At 32.8% G+C, this 19342-nt stretch overlaps 1 protein-coding gene across 2 annotated transcripts in view; it reads left to right on the top strand.

Moving 5' to 3' along the window:
• Positions 1-19342, top strand: part of LOC118184774 (uncharacterized) — a 290183-nt gene that overhangs the window by 189509 nt on the left and 81332 nt on the right. For both annotated transcript variants that reach the window (XM_085807619.1, XM_085807620.1), the window contains 2 exons: positions 3670-3820; positions 7829-9612. In XM_085807619.1, coding sequence (XP_085663745.1) covers positions 3670-3820; positions 7829-9612 — 1935 coding nt within the window. The remainder of the gene's footprint in view (positions 1-3669; positions 3821-7828; positions 9613-19342) is intronic.

Raw genomic sequence — 19342 nt, 5'->3', positions numbered from 1 at the left:
ATATCCTCACATGGTTGCAAATGCACATTATGTGCACTATCACCATTCAGGAGAAGTGAAAAGGTTTTGTCCAAAATAGCGGGCGGAACATCCTCGTTTGTCATCAAATGTCAAGAAGTAGAATACTTTCAACAAAAATCACCATAAAAACACGATTGCTTGCTCGTGTACACAAATTAAGCCTAGAAGCATGAGGTTGAAGAAGAGCACAGTCATAATGTCTTACTCCCTGGACACCTTCTTGGCTTCTCCAAGTATCCAAGAAGGTTTCTAGGTTTTATAACAGCTGTTGACAAAAATTTGCATTTTTACTACAGATTTTCAAAGTAAAACAGTCTGTGGTGACACTATTTGTAACTATTTTTTTTTTTTTTTTTACCTGAATAAAATTGTCATCTTTTCATTAAGTCGACCACAAAATTTCACAATTTTGGGATCACTGGTTTCGTTTGTATGCAGCTTTGAAATAAGGTTCTTTACTTATAGACACCCTGTACGTGAGAGCTTTGCCTCTTAGATGCACATTGCATTGTGTTGTATTTAATGTTCATAATAGTTTAAAGTGTAACTACTGAATTGAGCACTGAGCAATGTAACTACTGAATGAGCAAGAGCTGTATGAGTATTTACTTGGAAACTTTCAGAACTGTAAAGATTTCCTTTTGCTAAAATAAGTTTTATCCAACTATGGTCTGTTCTGTGCGCATTCATTCTATTACGGACCCGTATGCAAGTGACATCAACACATAACCAACTCATAAAATTATTAGCATTGATTAACCCTCTCACTGCATACTTTTTTTTATCAAAATAGGTTAAAAAATTACATTATTTTTTATTACATATTTCGAATCTACATTACTTATAACGTACTTGTGTGATAATTTTATGACATACTAATTGTAACCAAAGTATAAGTTATTTAATACTACATTCTAGTAAATCACAAAAAAAATTTCATTGAATGGCATTGAAATATAAAGGAGGAAATAGACCTGAAGTTATTCTAAATGATTCATTAACTTACCCATTCAAGGCAACTCAGAAATGACGTCACAAGTCCGAAATTTTGAAATTAAATTTCTCTGTCAGTTTTTGACATTTCCAAAACTTTTGTGTTCTGTTTCTTACAATAAGTATAATATTTTTCTAAATATAACTATTGGGACGAGGGGGACTATATGAGATGTTATATTTCGTAATTTTTACAAAGTTTATTTTTTTTTAATTTAAAAGTTCAAAGCATAAATATTTGCATTATTTAAAGCATTTTTGTGCTTGGATGTGTATGTCAATGATCAACGATTATTAAAATAAAGAATCTTTAAGAAGTTATGTGGATACAATGTGTACAGGGTTCTAGAAGTAATAGAACACACCAGAACAATAATTTTAGCCCTAGAATGCATTAATACTGCTCTTCAAGGGCCTTTTGAAATCACCATCATGTCTTGCATGAAAGAGAACTACTTTTAAAACTTTTGTATACCTGAAAATCATTTCAGAAAGTACATCAATCCTAAAAAGAGGTGAACATGACAAGATCATTCATGGCTGATGAAGCAAATAGGTCATCTTCAAAGCACTTCACTCTTAATTTCAACTTATTAATTGTGTGCATCAAGAACTTTTTATTGATAATTTTAACAATATGTAATAATTTTAACAGCCATTTAAACTCTCGAATGCATTAATATGTCATAAACTTACATTAACGTCATACATTCAGGATATTTATCTGACAATATTTGAAAGGATTTTCAAAATCGTAACTATCTTACTTATAGTTTTGAAAGTAGCAGTACATTGAATAAATATCACATATTAGCTTTCAGATGTTGTGTACTTAACGTAAGGAATGTAGATCATAAATGTTTATTTTATATAAGTAAACAAATTATGTCATGCATTGGAATATATCAGTTGAAGTTTTTTTTATAACTGTGGAAAAACAATCAACTAAGTGTACCTTCATTTGATAAGCAGGTGTTATTGATATAAATAACCCTTCTTATGGTTTGTTTGTAAACTGCATATCTAAAAATCCAAGCTGAAATTTAAAAAAATTCAGGTTTTTGATTACCACATTCTTCCCTTATGCAACCAAATTGAAATTGCGATTCTTTGTTAAATCTAATGAAACAAATGACCCATGAACATTGGTGAATTTGTTTATGTTATGATATTATTGTATTAACTTGTATTACTTTATTTTCATTCTTGATTTCTTTGAAATGTTTTATGCATTCAGCTGGTAATCCAAAAGTATCAGAAAAAATAATTCAGAAGGTATAGAAGGTAGCATGCTGTGTTTTTTCACACAATTTCCCATAACGACATGGGATTTTCTTTTAATAATGGAATATTTTCTTGGCGGAATAGTTAAAATTTTCATCAACAGGAGATGCTTCAGTTTTGCAAAAATTTCGTGTAGAAGCGTAGTGTAATTTGCAATGCAGCTAGGATTACAAATGTTGAATAAGACATCCATCATTCATGAGAATGGTCATTCAAGGTGGCATGATATTTTGCCTAACATCAGTGAGAATTCAGCTGTAATTCAGGTTGCAGTATGACAAATAACTTTTTGTATAAGTTAATGGCACATTACTAAATTTATGAATGCAGTAGTATGTGCCTTAATTATTAATTTTGTTTTCATTGTATTGAATTGTAATTTGATAAATAAAAATTTCTTCCCTTCTCAGGATTTTCTCAGTATGAAAAAGGAGAAAATTTCAAAATGAAATTAGCCAAAGATTATTGAATATCTAATAATGTACTGATATATATTACACAAAAATTACTTTATAATTAGTTCAGTAACCTAAACCATACATCATAAAATGAATTTAGGTCAGTTTGAAGCTCCTTTGAAATGTATTACCATGCAGCATGAAAATCTCCCACAAAACTCCCAATTTTTTATATTTCATGAATGGCAATTATGGATATATCATTGATGATGATCCTGAATAATCGTCTTACAGTCCCATATGAAATGCCAAATAGCTATTCTTCCAATAAAATATCTCATTATTAAAAAAAAATGCTTTTCTGTGTATTTCTTTGAAAAACCTTGTTGTGGTACTGTCTGTATTTTTAAAATTATTAAATTTTTACTGGTTACTTTTGGACCCAGAAGCTCTTATAAGAGTTTTAAATGTAGATCAATAGAAAAATAAATCACTTTTTCATGGGAACATGTAGCCACAAATGCGACCTGCGTGTATCACATGGTGTAATTTTGTAGAAATTGTGCTGGGCAGGTACTATTTTTCAGGTACTGACTTTTGCAGGTATAAGATACATTGTTTTAATTGTACTGAAATGACTAATACACATTTTGGTTATGGAAAAACAAATGGAAGCAAGCTATGACATAATTATACCGTGAATAGTTCTCAGATAGAAACAATCCCATCTTTAAATATTTGCATGTTTACTGTAAATATATTGTGTTGCCTTTTTCCCCCTTCATCATAATTCTTTTCATACTTCTGGCACACTCAAGTGGCATTTGTGGCTACATATTCCTGTATAAAGTGTTTTGTATTCCTTTTTTGCTAGTAATGTTTGTCTGACCTTGTGAAGCACCCTGTGTTTTCTTATGTATTATACCTGCATATTTTTGGTTTCATACTTATATGCTAATTCTATTTTTTAAAGTGTTTTCAAATCAGAATGGAACTGGCATGATAGTGTACAGACTACGCACAAGAGATAATAAATTCGTTTACTTAAAAAGTGTTGGATGTCTTCAAATGAATAGTTCATCAACAAAAGTCGATCACTTTGTTTGTGTCAATCAGCAACTGAGGTTCGTGAATTTTTACTGTTGCTTCACTTTAAAGTAATTTATTGTGACAATACACATATATATGTATTTAATTTATTAAAGTGAAACATTAGTGCCTATAAATGTAAAAAAATAGCACCAACATTTTTTTAAAAAATGCTACAAACATTTTAAAGGGTAATCAGTGAGATAGCCCTTAATTTATGCATGCATAGTTCATTAATGGTTTGGTTATGTCCAAGTAAAACTTCTTAAATTGTTTTATCATCCAATGTCATTATGTATTTTTTTATTGTAGTTAATGATGATAAATCAGTCTAAGAAATTTTGGGTAGCTTTGTTGCAAACTTAGCAACTTTGTTAGTAGTAACACCAGTACTGTGTTAATGTGTGGTCTTTATGTGTATTTCCAAGCTGCCGAGTAATTATAAAAGTCATACTATTATATAGCTCATGCAGTTCTTCAGAAAGTTGATATAGAAGACGATTCCAGAACACAACAAAGCTCGAGAGACCTATGAGTCTGTTGGCTGTGATTTCTAGATCTAAACATTTTAGCTCATACTGTATATCATGTGGAAAACAGTGAAGTTTATTTATTTTTTTATTTTTTAACATTGCATTATTTTTTTTACGAATTACCAATGATAAGTTTATTTTGAATTCAATATTTTGTTGAAATAGGTAAAGAAAATAAATAGCTATTACTTTGAAGTATAGTTGGCAAAGCATAGTAGCAGTTACAGATTGTATTTAAATTGCATAATTCAAATTACATTTTAATTGTAATAGATTACACAATTACTTTGTAACTACTGTAATAGTATTATTGCTCTGTGTAATCGCAATGACAAAGTAATTGTGTAATCAAATTACTATTACGATTACATCCAAATTGTATTTAAAAAGTTATTGGAGTTTTCTACTTAAAATTACAATGTTATTGGAATTATATAATTTAATCATAGTAATTGCAAATTCAATTGTAATACCAATTACTATATAATTTTAATTGCAGCAGGTAATTATAGTTACACAATTAAATAGATTTTTGCCCTGATAATTACAATTACATAGTCTTGGAAAATCTTTAAAATTTACACTGAGATGCAGTACAGTACAGAGCCCGAGATCTGGGCTCATTGGGACTTCTGCAGCTTCAAATTTCGGCATTTTTCGGATTTTAGATCATCAGTTTAAGTCTAGTAAGATGACATATAGAAATTATAAAATTAAAGGTATGAAACAGTTGTATAGGAAATAATGAAGCATTTAGGACTTTAAGGGAACCAGTACTTTCAAAAAAGGATCTATATTTATTTTTTTGCTTCATTTAACACCACTTTCACGGTAAGCTGTTTCAATTTTCGTGCTAATACTTTTTAAAAATTTTATAGGTAGGCAAAATTTCTTATTCAGTTACTATGCTCATTGTTCAAGTCCTGTAATTGCTGTGTGTTCTACATTTTTATACAAATTACCAAGTAATATTAATTGCAGCAGGTAATCATAGTTCCATAATTAAGTAGGTAATTGTCGTGATAATTACAATTACATAGCCTTGGAAATTCATGTTCAAATTTAGAGATGCAGTGCAGTACAAAGTCCGAGGTCCGGGTTCATTGGGATTTCTGCAATTTTAAATTTCAGCATTTTCTGGATTTTAGATTATCAGTTTAAATCTAGTAAGATGACATGTGGAAATTATAAAATTAAAAATATGAAATACTAGTTGTTTATGAAATCATGAAGCATTTAGGACCTTAAGGGAATCAAAATCTTCAAAAAAGGATCTTTGTTTATTTTATTTTATTTTATTTATTTATTTTTTTTTTTTGCTTTATTTAACACTACTTTCACAGTAAGTTGCTTTATTTTATGTGCTAATACTTTTTTTAATTTTGTAGACAGACATAATTTCTTATTCAGGGTACTATGTTCCATTCTTCAAGTCCTGTAATTGCTGTGTCCAGAAATTACACTAAATTGTCAGTTGAAATATTTTAATTCTCAGCAGCATTTCTGTAACTTTCTTCACTATCAGAAGTGATATTTTATGTTGCTCAGTGACGAGCAGCTGCATAGTACTGGTGAGGGGGGACACACCAACGACCAGTCAGATTGCCAAGTGGACACAGTGTCCGTTGTGAGCCTCCCTCTGGGGTGGTCTCTGAGAACTGAGGTGTGTAAGTGCCCAGTGCCTCTTTCCAGCACTGATGGAGAGAGAGGGTTCATTTTAAAGTCTTTGTAGGGATTTGAGGCACCCAGTGTAGCAAGGCGACACATTTTTTCCCCTCTTAAAGAGGTGTTGCAGACTTACAACCGGCCCTCCCACCTAATACGGAGTTGGTTCATGGGTAAGCCCTCAGTTGCATTCAGTTCACAGGAGAGGTTTGTAAAACATTAATAATAATAATAATATATATATATATATATATAAGCTATATTTTATTTTTATTTTATTTAACATTAAAATTATAAACTTTGATCTATCTGTATATGTATACAGTGGAACTTCTAGTAACTGGATATTTATCATATGTATCATCCGAGGTGTCTGTTAACTGATCTGAGAATCTGTTTAAAAAAAAAATCATTGGAAAAATATAGTTGCATAAGAAAAAGGGCAGCAAAAATCAGCAACACTTACAATTTCTGTTATCAGTGATTGATCTCTTGACCTTCTCATCACTAATGAGTCTTTAAATGTCTTTCTTAATGTGCTGTGTGTGGTTATATAAGATATTAAAAAAATAAGAAACAAGTTTCACTTTTTTGCAGTTGTTTTAATCAGAAAATCTGCATCAGTATTCCAGGTCATTACTGAATATTGCTGTCGGTTAACTACAGAAAGCACGTCTTCTGGGAAGAGTGAAAAGGTTTTTGAAAGGTGCTTCTGTTCATATTTTGTTCCACATATTAAACAGCATTTAATAAAATTAGATTAGATTTGATTGAATAAGCCATATTGATTAGCAAACAGCCCCATGTTATCCAGATCAAAAGGTGCCATTGTCAGGCAAAATAACAAAGATTTTTAGCCTTCTAATGTCACCTCTGATGTACAACTAGTAGATTGAGGCATAACTGAAACTGCAAAGGGATACTACTGAAGGGGGGGCTTATCTCTCATATGAAAATGGTGCTGATAGTGATTTCAAAATAGACAGTGTGAAAATTAGCCATGCTGACAATGCTCAGAGGCTCAGCAAAGTTCTTCAGTATTTAGAACAACGTCTTGATGCATTTTTTTGTAAATCTTTTGTTGAACAGAAAATCACATGTTCATGCAGCAGCTGATTTAGTTATAGCATTATCACAAAAAAGGTAACAGACTTTTTCAAATAATAATAATAATGTCTAATAAAAATGCTTAAAAAATTGTCTGGATTTTACAATTCGCCTAGATTTTGATAGAGTTTATTCCTGTTTATCATGAATATTTTTTTTTCATAAAACAAATGTAAAATGTATTATTTGCTTAATTAAAAGAAGATAAAATATTTATCTGTCAGTAATGTTTTTTATTTATTTTTTTATATTTTTTTAATGCTAATAAGTTAATTGTGTATATTTTAGAATTTCAGATAAACAGTTTCACAAAGCCTATGTTGAAAAAAGCATAATTCTTTGTTAATTAAGTTTTTGATTGTTCGATGTGGGTATGGTCTCAGTTACCTCAATAATCAAGGTTTTTCTGTTTATTGTAATTTTGCCCATGAACCATATTGCTTGCCAACATAATTATTTGAATATTTTAAATTAAGGTACTCTATTTAGCTCACTTGAGTTAGTAAAAATAGCATATGCTTTATGTATAATACACTGAAAATGGTTTTAACAGTATGAAAATGCAAGCATTTGCTATGTAAGTGTAGTATGTCTTTTTAAAATTTATTATTATTTCAGGTCTATATACATTTTATGTTAAGAATATCAGAATTTGCATGTGTTCTCAGTCTATTCTTAAGCCATGCTCATTAGTGTTTTGAATAATAGTTTTAATACTTTTTTTTTATCTTATTTTAGTGATGCTGATGGTGGGGCCCAGCTTAAGTATTTTGTTGATCGTTTCATCCCACATATCAAAGGTAGCTCTACAGCATCATTATTTGAATCTGTGAAAAATTTTCAGGTAGCGAGTTTAAAGGAACTTGATAAAGGAATTCTAGTATCCTCAAGAGTTGAGAATAAATCATCAAATACTCAGATTTCTGAAGTATGCCAAGTGGACAACAATTTCAATAAAAGTGAGAATTCTAAAAAAATTAGCAGAAACAAAAATGCAAATGACAACAACATTGGTACTGTTTCCAAATGTGATATTAAAAAAAGAAGGCGTAGAAATCTCAAGTCAGAATCGGGCAAAGGCAATACGTTTTCTGATAAGAAACTACTTGCTATTTCTAATGCCAAGCTGGATAATGAATCATGTGTACCTCCTACATTTCCATTACATCTTAAAAATCTTGACTATTTAGGCTCTTCATTTTCTGTTTGTGCTCAAGATAATGTATCTAAAATTCCTAAGAAATTAAAAAAAGTTGTTTTTGCAGACCATTTCCAAGAAATAAACATTAATTCTATTGCTTGTAATCCTCTAAAAAATGAATCTGTTGCTGTCAGTCAGATATCGGATATTAGTGTACACTTAAATCATTGTAGTTCTGTAACTGAGTCTGCTGGCAGTCAAATAGCAGGTGTTATTCCATCCCTAAATCTTCATAGTCCAAAAGATGATTCTGTTGCTGTCAATCAAATACTGAACGTTAATCCATCCCTAAATCTACATTGTCCAACTACTGAAACTGCTGCTGTCAATCAGATGCGGGGCATTAATCCATCCTTTAATCTTCGTAATCCAACTCATGAATCTGTGGATATAAATCAGGTACTGAGTATGAATCCATCCCTAAATCTTCAAACTATAACCAGTGTATATTCAAATAGTAATACAGCATCATATTCAGCATCTAAAGAAGCTGATATGATGCAAAAACATAACGTATCTATAAATGATAATTTAGTTTCGAATGTACCAGAGTATTCTATTAATGAAAGCCTAGCTTGTAGTAGTAGTTCTGGCCTTGCTTTGCTAGATTGTACTGTGATTTACAACAGTAATTCTTCTGAAACTATAAAAACTATTCCAGAAAGTTGCCAGCAGCTTCTTAAAACTGATGAGAAGGGGACCAGAAATAGCATACAGTCACTGTGTTCAAAAGATCACTTCTGTAAAAGCATTGAATGCTGTGGAAAAGTAAATGAACAATCTTTTGATAATAATCATATTTCTGCTGCTGAGTGCCATTTCCAATTGCAAGATTTCTACAGCTCAAACAAAACTGATTTCAGTTCTATTCAGCTAATGCATGTTGATCCTGTGAATGATGTTCAAGTACAGGTGAGCCATGCAGGTGAAAATGCTGGTGAATTTATTCCTATGAATCATGTGTCTCTTCCTGAGAACATTTTTGAAATAGACAATATAACCACAGACTTTTCACTACTCAAACCTAGTGATGCAGAAGCTATACTTCTTGACAATTCATTATGGTCTTCAGAAGACTGCTCAGAATTTAACCTGCCAAAAGGAATATTGAATGAAGGAACATCTGAAGCTACAGTATCTTCAGGAACTTTTAGTGGTAATATACAAGCAGAGTATATAAATACAGGCACCAAAAATGAAGTTAAAACCAATTTAGTTCAGGAAGACTTATCATCTTTATTAGATTCAACACTGCCTCTAGATGACCCATCTTTACTCACTGCAAATGGTTGGACTGACTATCTTGATGTAGACATGTTAAGTATGCTTTTTCCCCTCTTTCTTATAAAATAACTTTTTAAACATTTTACAATTATTAAACATTCTTTGGCTTTTATGTTATTCAGAAATAAGGTAACTTACATGTTTTGTAATATAAATGTGAAGTAAACCTTCTGTTTTAAATATATTGTGTTTCGAATAATATAATTCCAGAATGATACATAAAATGTTGTTGCTTTAGTGTGTACCTTGTCCACTAAAGTCCTTGTACGGCTTTTACTGTGAGACTCTAAATTTCATTCATTCATTCAGTTCTCCAATAAATGACTGAAGGAAAAAAAAAAAAAAAGGAATAAGTAATCAAAGTAAACAAACAGTTCTCCCTAGTAATCAAAATAAAACAGGCAATCCACCTAGCATGAAAACATGGTACATTTCGGCCTTTCTTTTTAATATTTTAGACATGAGATAAAAATACAGTGTTGCCAAAGCATGGAAAATAATTTAAGGAACAAGTGCGTTTACTGAACTATGGAGTTGCACGTGACAGCTTCTACCTTTTGATTTAAGTTGTGTGGGACATAAAGTACAATGCACTTAACAATGAGACTAGAGAACAGTATATTTAATACAATTATGCAAAAAACTAGTCATAATGTGAAAGTTTTGCAGCTATCCTACCACATTGAATTTTATCTGTCTTATAAGAAACCTAAGTTAATATCTTTACCAGCATGAATATTGAATTGTTTTTGTTTAGATAAAAAAGAGCTATCATCATCAATTCTTTCTAGAGGATACAATCATTGTGCAGGAGGAATATATTCCCCTGCAGCTGTTTTCACCTTTGCAAATTTAACACAATTATCTTGACTCTGAAACGGTTCAATAACCTGGACCCAATTGACAGTCCAACTTAAATAATCAAATAAAATAGCCAATACACCTAAGTAATCAAATAAAGCAGCCTATATACATAAGAGATAAAATAAAACAGTCAATCCACCTAAGTAATGAAATGAAACAGGCAGCTGGCAAATCACTTAAGTAATTAAATAAAGCAGGCAGTCCACCTAAGTAATCGAAACAAAACAGGCAGCTGGCAATCCACTTAAATAATCAAATAAAGCAGGCAGTCCACCTATACAATAAAATAAAACAGGCAGTATACCCCAGTACAAAAACAATTTTTCACAACTTGAGGGTCAGAACGTAAAAATATAGGGCACATGAAATTATCTATGTCTTCTCTTTGAAGGATTCTTGTCTTCAGTCTCATTAGACCTTCTTTATCAGAAAAAACACAGAGAATTTGCAACTTAGATTTTTGAAGAAAAATTCTTTCTAAACAACAGAGAAATGCTTTTTCTCAGCTGCTTCTATCTCCTAAGCAGGTAGTTCTTCCTTGTTTTGTGATTTGGATTCCTAGAATCTTGAAAGAATCACAATATCCAAGCTGTCAGTTGAATAATTTGCAAATGTTAAAAAAAAGAAGGAAAAAAGATGCAATTACTATTTTTTATTTGAAGCAGTTGAAGTAACTAAGGCTGTTATTCCTTTTTCATCTTTCTTTAGAAACTTCTTTTGAATCTAATTGAATTTTAGAAACAAGCTAATTTTCTTCTATTTGTTTAAGCCATGGTGAGCCCTCTCACCATGTAGATCTGAGCAAAACTTTCGCAGAACAACCTCTAAAAGGGAGGACAGCAAAATTGTACCTTGCAGGGATATGCTACCATTGCTTCTTTGATGTTAAACATTGTGTTTCCTCCATCATTTATTAACAAATGTTTGCCAGTGATCCTTATTCTTGATCAAAAATAAAATGCTTGAAGCATCAAATGCTTAGAATCCGTTTTAAGTCCATATGTTCTTTTCGACTTAAATAGTCTGATGATAAAATCCAATAATAATTATAAAAATTTTCAGTTTAGCACTTGCAATTGCATATATTTCTGAAAATAATTAAAATTAGAAACATTCAACAAAATTCATTTACAGTCTTGAATAAATTCCAGTTTTCTATAGCATCTTCAAAAGGTAACTGCTATCTGTGCTTTGCAAAATTCAGCAGAAATAATCCAGTGGAAAAGGTTGATAAAGTTATATCACAGCTCTTCAGAATACTTTAAAGCACTACAAAAAGTTCAGGGCGACAACTAATTCAACATCAATAATTCGATGAAAGAAGAAGAAATTCTAAGCATGAAATTCATACAAATAAAATTAATGATACTCAGCAACATATTTAATGCTTAATAGCTTTGCCACAAGTTCTAATCCAAAGTTTCTCATGATAATTAAAATAAACATTTTAACTTTAAACAAATGCTCTTCACAATTTTTTTTTTTAAATTGGAAATTTGTCGTAATAACTGTCTTCATGTGTTCTTTTGAATTGGCATCAAAAAGCAAGCCAGTCTTTGATTTTTACATCAGAATCCAAAAGTTTGGTCATCAGTAATTTTAACTTTCATTTTTGAACGGGCAAGGCATTAACAGAACTTTCGGCTTTAAAAATTCTGTTAAAATAAATTTCTACATTTATTTCTTTTGTTATGAAATTTTCGTTGTGTTTGTGATGACTTCGTGGTCTAATAAGGCACCATTTAGCAAGACGAAACAAACATTTATTAAATATATAATTCAAAGCATAATATAATAGTTACTCAGAGCATTACGTCGCTCCTACCGTATAGTACAATCTACTACCTTCCTCTTCCGAGGCTAACATGCAACTCCTAATAAATACATTAACCCTTCTCGAAGAAGAGCTACCTGCGCCAAGCATGCTCTGTTGATCGCCAAACAGTCGCCAGATATCACACCCCCGTCGTAAGATTGTTGTTGATATTATTTACAAATCAATCAGCAATCTGGAAACTAAAATCTAGCAACTGTTTGCGATCAACGTGAAAAAGAAAAAAAAAAACTACATATACTTTTATACATTCTCTCCTAATTTTCAAATCTCAATTACTTTAGACATACCTCAATTTACTACATAAACATAGATAACACATTTTTATATATAAACATAGATAAATCATTTTTAACTTCACTTGTTCCGAACCTTATTATTATTGTAACAATTTATCAATTCTTAATTCAAAGAAACCAAGTTGATATTTTCTTTTATAAACATGTTAAAATATACCCTAGTATTATTCCAATGATGACAGTAAAATTATTAAGTTTCTTATATATATATAAAATTATATTCTTAACATTCCTTTTAATTAATGATGCTGCAGCATGATTTAAATCCTTGGGAGACAAATATCTAAATTTACCACTTACCTCGAATATTTGTTATCCAATAATTTCTCTATCTATTTCAAATTACATAAACATCTTATTTGCACAAAATTGTAAAATGATTATGAAAAGCAAAGAAACTATCTAATTATTAACTATACAAAATGTTCGTGAAGATGAACAGTAAATTAATGTTCAAAGTTCACAAGTGGGAAGTCTGGATAATGCATCCGCGTTTGACAGTTTTTTTTCAGGGCAATGTTCTATTTCGAGATTATATTTCTGCAAAGCTATGGCCCATCGTTGTAATTTGGACGATTGCGGAGCATTTCTCACTATAAAGGCTAGAGGATTATGATCAGTCACAATTTTCACCGATGAACCGAATATCCAAGGTTCAAACTTCTTCAATGCCCATACTATAGCATAAGCTTCACGCTCTATCGTCGGCCAGCTCTGTTGAGGTTTCGATAATTTCTTGCTCGCGTAGCAGATGGGAAATTGCTTCTCTCCCCTTTGCTGTGACAAACATGCACCTATTCCGATTTGGGATGCATCAGAATGAATGACAAACGGATCCTGCAGTGTTGGGGTGATCAGCTCCGTTGACATCGCTAATCGTTCCTTCAGTTGTTGAAATGTTGACTCATGAATTTCTTTCCATTCGAGTATTTCCGGTTGTTTATTTTTTGTGAGTTCTGTGAGTGGGTAGGCGATCTCTGCATACCCTGGGATATAATCGCGATAATAATTACATAGTCCTAACATACTTTTAAGATCTCTTTTCGTTTTCGGCGTTTCTAGCTTCTTGATTGCCTCTATTTTCTCGGGATCTGGTTGATGTTTTCCTGATCCAATGATGTGTCCTAAATATTTAATTTGAGGTTTTGCAAACGAACATTTCTTCGAATTGATAGTAAATCCAAGTGACTCTAGTTTGGTAAAAACTTTATCCAGATGTCGGAGATGAGTGTCAAATCCGTGGAAAATATAGCTATGTCATCAATATAGGCTCTTGAAAATTGTTAAAATTCTTTCAGCGCGTTATTCATTACTCTCTGAAAAGTTGCTGCTGCGTTCCTTAATCCAAAGGGTAGCACTTTAAACTGATATTGACCTCGATGAGTTTTGAACGATGTGTACTCTTTACTTTGTTCCTCCATGGGAATTGCCCAATATCCTTTCAGCAAATCTAAAGTCGTTATGACGTTGGCTCTTCCTATACTGTACATTAAATCAATGGCATTTTGCATAGGAAAGTCATCTGGCTTCGTCACTGCATTCAAAGCTCGATAATCTAAGCACAATCTGATATCTCCATTTTTTTTGCTTACACAAACTACTGGATGAGCTATTTCTGCATTACTTTCTTCTATTAGTCCCGATTTCAATAATTCTTCTACTTCTTCATCGACCTTGGGTTTCAATGCTTCAGGAATCCTATAAATGTAAGGTTTCTTCCTCTCCATATTGGGTATTAATCTAATTTTATGAGCTTCAACTTTAGCTATTTTCAGCTTTCCGGTGAATAGTGCTCGGTGTTTGTTGATAAGAGCTATCAATTTTCTTCTCTGCTGTGGATTCAAATTTTCTAAATTCAGATTTGCATCTATTTTAAAATCTTCCAGGGGGGTCGAGAGATCTTTTCCTGGTAAAGTTATAATTTCTCCAAATTCTTCTTCATTTTCAAATATCACTCCAACTGCATTGACACTAGCTTGGAATTTTCTAATTTTATTTGCATGAACATGTTTGATCTTTCCATCAGGTAGTTTTACTTTATAGGAATGAGGTGGGCAATGATTCACGATTTCTCCTGGACCAGTCCATCGTGCATAGAGTTTGTTATTTGAATCTGGTATGAGTAAATAAACTTGTTCTCCGATTTTGAAATTTTTTGGTATTGTTCTCCGATTAAAGTACTCAGCATATTTTTGTTGTTTATCACTTGCAATTAAATTGGCTTGTTCGGCTGCTTGTTCTAACCTTATTTTTAAAAGTTGTAAGTAATCCACTGCCGATTCACTTAGATTAGGTGGTATAGGTATTTCTCCTGATCATGAAGACTTCAGTACTGCTAAAGGACCTCTTGGTTGTCTTCCATACATCAGCTGAAATGGTGAGACACCCGTGGTGCAGTTTGGTACTTCTCTGTATGCAAAGAGCAGGTATGGGATGTGCTTATCCCAATTCGAAGGATCAGTCCTGATGACATGATGTAAGATTTGCTTGAAGGACTTGTTCCATCTTTCTACTAATCCATTTGAAGCACTGTAAGCAGGTGTAGAGAACCTAGGGTGAGAACCTAGTCTTTTCTGGAATTCTTTAGTTAATTTTGAAACGAAGTTACTTCCGTTGTCACTAGCTATTGTATTAGGGATTCCTGTTCTCATGAAAATCTCCAAAAGCGCGTCGCAAGTGGCTTTTGCTGTCAAGCTTCTCAGTGGAATGGCTTCTGGCCATCGGGAATGTTGATCTACCAGACATAACACATATTTATGTTTCCTAGCAGAGGAAGGTTCAATAGGTCCAATAATGTCGATGTTAACTGTTTCGAAAGGTAATCCTGGCCTTCTGACCGGTGTGATGGGAATCTTGTCAGATCGCTTTTCTGGACTTTTCAACTGACAATCTTTGCACGTTTTACAAAAGGTTTCAACATCTTGTGCTAATCCAGGCCAATAAAATGAATATCGTATTCGCTCCTTTGTTTTTCTTATCCCAAGATGTGCACCGAAAATGGAACTATGTGCTAATTCCAACACTTGTGCTCTTCTACTAAGTGGAAGCTTTAACTGAAAAACATTCTGTCCTAATATTTTTTCTTGGTGATGTAAAAGATGATCAATAAATAAATAATTTCCTTTTTTTTCTATTGCTAGCTTCCATGCTTCTCTCAGCGAGGGACAGTTAACTTGCTCTTCGCTTAGGCGTTCAGCAGACGATAAGTCTGTGTTTACATAAACACTCGCCTTCTTCCCTTCCTCCTCTTCGTTTTTCTCCTCCATAAGCATTAGCGGGGGGGAATCAACGCTGTCGTTTGACTGTGCATTGGCGAATAAAGTTTGTAAGTTTTCGCTTCCGTAATTATTTCTTTCTGCGTTTGGTTCTTCTGCCGCAGGATTAATCAACAGTTCGTATATTTCTGGAGTTATTAGGCAAGGCACATTTAGCTTATCAGTCACTGCAATTAATGTATCCACAAAATTAAATATATTGCTTCCATGATCTTTATGGTAAATAGGTACACGGCAAACTTTTGCTTCAATTGGTTGTCCGAAAGCAGGTGTTAGCAATATTTTACCTCCTTCTCTCTCCTCTAAATTTGGAATGAGCGATGAATGTACGATCGTTATCTGCGTTCCAGAGTCTACGATAGCTTTGATTTTCTCAGAGTTAATAAAAATATCTACTTTTTGCAGTGGTTGAACGATGCGTTCTGCGAATTCAGATCGTAGATGGGATGAGTCTACTTTAGCTACGATGGCTTCTTCTTTTGATGTTCTGTTTGAATTTTTTTGAGTTTTGGAACATTCCTTTCCCTTCTTATTTACTGCAGTTTCGTTCTTTCTTCTTTTGTCTGGACAATCTGTCGCGATGTGTTGATAATTTCCACAAATACAACATTCTTTTCTTCTCGCGTGAAATCTTTCGTGTTTTGGATATTCTTTTCTCATGGGTGGTGGAATATATTTGTCGTGTGCACATGTTGTATCCAGGAATCTCGGTGATCGCTTAATTCCATTTCGAACTTCGTCGAAAGATTTTCCTTTGGCCGTGAAATATCACATTCTGTAGCTAATTCTTGAGGCTTCAGCCATTTATTTCCTTGGCGTATTGCGACGTGTGCAGCTGTTTCTTCATCTAATGCTTGGAATAATTTATCGGAAATAATTAACTCCTTAAGTGTTTCGAAATCCTTTACTTCTCTTGATTTGCAGTAATAGTCCCATGTAGCTGTTAGTCTTGAAGCGAACTGGATATGCGTTTCGCCGGAATAACGTTTAGTTTTTCTGAAGTTTTCTAAACAGGTTTGAGGAGTAGGTTGATATTTCTTCAGAACAAGAGTTTTCACTTTTTCGTAATTTTGCAGATCTTCCTCCTTTATATAAACAAGAACATTTGAAGCTTTTTCTCCAATTAATTTCAATAATATTTCTGATTTGTATTCTTCAGGAACCTTCTTGTGCTTAAATGCTCTTTCGATAGAATCGAAAAATATATTCCATTCTTCTGCTCTCTTCGGTACTGGTATAGTCAGTGTTTCTACTCCTTTGATCAGCTTGTCCAGGGAAATTTCGGTTTCTCATTCTGTGTTTTGTATTAAAGGTGTTGGACTTCTACTTCCTTCATTTTGAGTTGCTCGAATCTTCGCTAGTTCTATTTCGTGTTCTCTTTCTGTTCTTATTCTTTCTTCTTCCATTTGCATTCTTTCCATTTCTTCTTTTCTTTTTCTATTCTCCACTGTAGTAATCAGAATTTCTTTCACGAAATCAGCATCTTCGATGTATTCCTTGCTATTCTGGAGTTTGTGTTTCAGTTCTACCAGCTTCAAATCTGGGGATGCTTCTTCGCCAATTTCCAATAGAACTGTTACTAAATCCTCTTTCTTTGCGTTTTTGAACATTTTCTTCTATTTTCCTTTAGAATCAAGCCTTTCAAACTCTCGATTAAATAATTCTCACGTTTTTACTCTCTTTTGCAAATGAACACTTCTTTCGTTAGTTAGGCTTAACTTTACGCCTCTTCCGTTTTCAACGCTCTAAGCTTCTAACCTCTCTGGTTTTCTCGAAAGAGAGCGTGTTGTGATGACTTCGTGGTTTAATAAGGCACCATTTAGCAAGACAAAACAAACATTTATTAAATATATAATTCAAAGCATAATATAATAGTTACTCAGAGCAGTACGTCGCTCCTACCGTATAGTACAATCTACTACCTTCCTCTTCCGAGGCTAACATGCAACTCCTAATAAATACATTAACCCTTCTCGAAGAAGAGCTACCTGCGCCAAGCATGCTCTGTTGATCGCCAAACAGTCGCCAGATATCACAGTATTCTTTTATTATCTCTCACTCATTTTGATACTTTTTATTATCTTCTTCTTCTAATAATAAAGACCTTATTTCATGATTTGTTTCAGTTAGTTTAGAATACATTCTAGCAAAATTAGATCTAATGCTCTGTTCCTTAACATTATCTCTCTTAAATAAACCCTTCAAACCATTAAAGGACTTCGTAAAATGAGCTCTTAAGGTGTATGCTTTCTAACTACCAGTTCTATTTTCAAAATAATATGTAATTCACTAAACTATTTTTAAAATGATCGCTTCAAATTGGTCACCATGTTGTGAGACTGTCTGAATTTTATTCATTGAGTTGGTTCTCCAGTAACTACCACAAAAAAGGGAATAAGTAATCAAAATAATGCAAGCAGTCCACCTAAGTAATCAAAATAAAACAGGCAGTCCACATCACTACGAAAATATGGTGCATTACCACCTGTCTTTTTTTAATTCTAAAATACAGTGTTGTCAAAGCATGAATGATAATTTAAGGAAAACTTAATAGCATTTACACAGCTATTATGTTGCTCTTGGCAATCTTTACTTTCTCAAAAAATAGTTGCAGACATATACTTAGAGTTGCAAAAATATTTTAAATGATGCAAATATTCATATCATGCCAGTTTTTAATTAAAAAAAAATTCAGTTTTCTAAAAATTACAAAATCTGCCTTTTTATTCTGTAATTTAGTCCCAATAGTTATAAAAAGTTTATGCTCATTATGAAAAATAAAACCCATAGTGTTTGTCTTCCATGTGATTAAAATTGACAGAGATATGTAATTTCAAAATTTGGGATTTTAGATGTCATTTTTGGCTTGCTTTGAAGGAACAATTAAATACACTCTTTTCGAAAAGGAAAAAAAAAAAAAAAAAAAAAAAAAATGGAAGCACCAAGAACTTTTGCGATTGTGACGAAATTTGGTATACAAAAACATCTTGATTGAACATGCAAATGATCAAAGTTTCAACGCAAATGAACAGGAATTGCGATCATTGCACGCATTTCTAGTGCGCAATTCGCAAAGTATAAAACCAGTAACAATGGTGGAAAATTTATCTTTTTTGTTGCTGCCATTGTAATTGCTGTCATTGTAATTCCTCTTCACTCTTGAAGCTGATGACCACCGTGTTCGTATCTGCAGAGGATGGGGCCAGCACTCAAAATCAACCCCTGGTGTGATGGTGTGGGGCGGTATTTCTTATGACTGCAAGTCATCCTGCGTACATCTGTAACAGCTCAACAATATATTGATACCATCCTGCGGCTGGTTGCATTACCCTTCATGGCACGTCATCCTGGGGCCATTTTCCAACAAGATAATGCCACGCCACATACCGCTCGCATAGCTGTGGACTGTCTACGTGCGGTTGATACTCTTCCTTGGCCAGCAAGGTCACCAGACCTTTCACCAATTGAGCATGTCTGGGAGATGATAGGATGCCA

The sequence above is a fragment of the Stegodyphus dumicola genome, chromosome X1 (assembly GCF_044657685.1).
Source record: "Stegodyphus dumicola isolate Sdum_Otavi_A_Nest chromosome X1, ASM4465768v1".
NCBI lineage: Eukaryota > Metazoa > Arthropoda > Arachnida > Araneae > Eresidae > Stegodyphus > Stegodyphus dumicola.
Note: the sequence above shows the minus strand (reverse complement) of the source record. Positions and strands in the feature narration are given on the sequence as shown.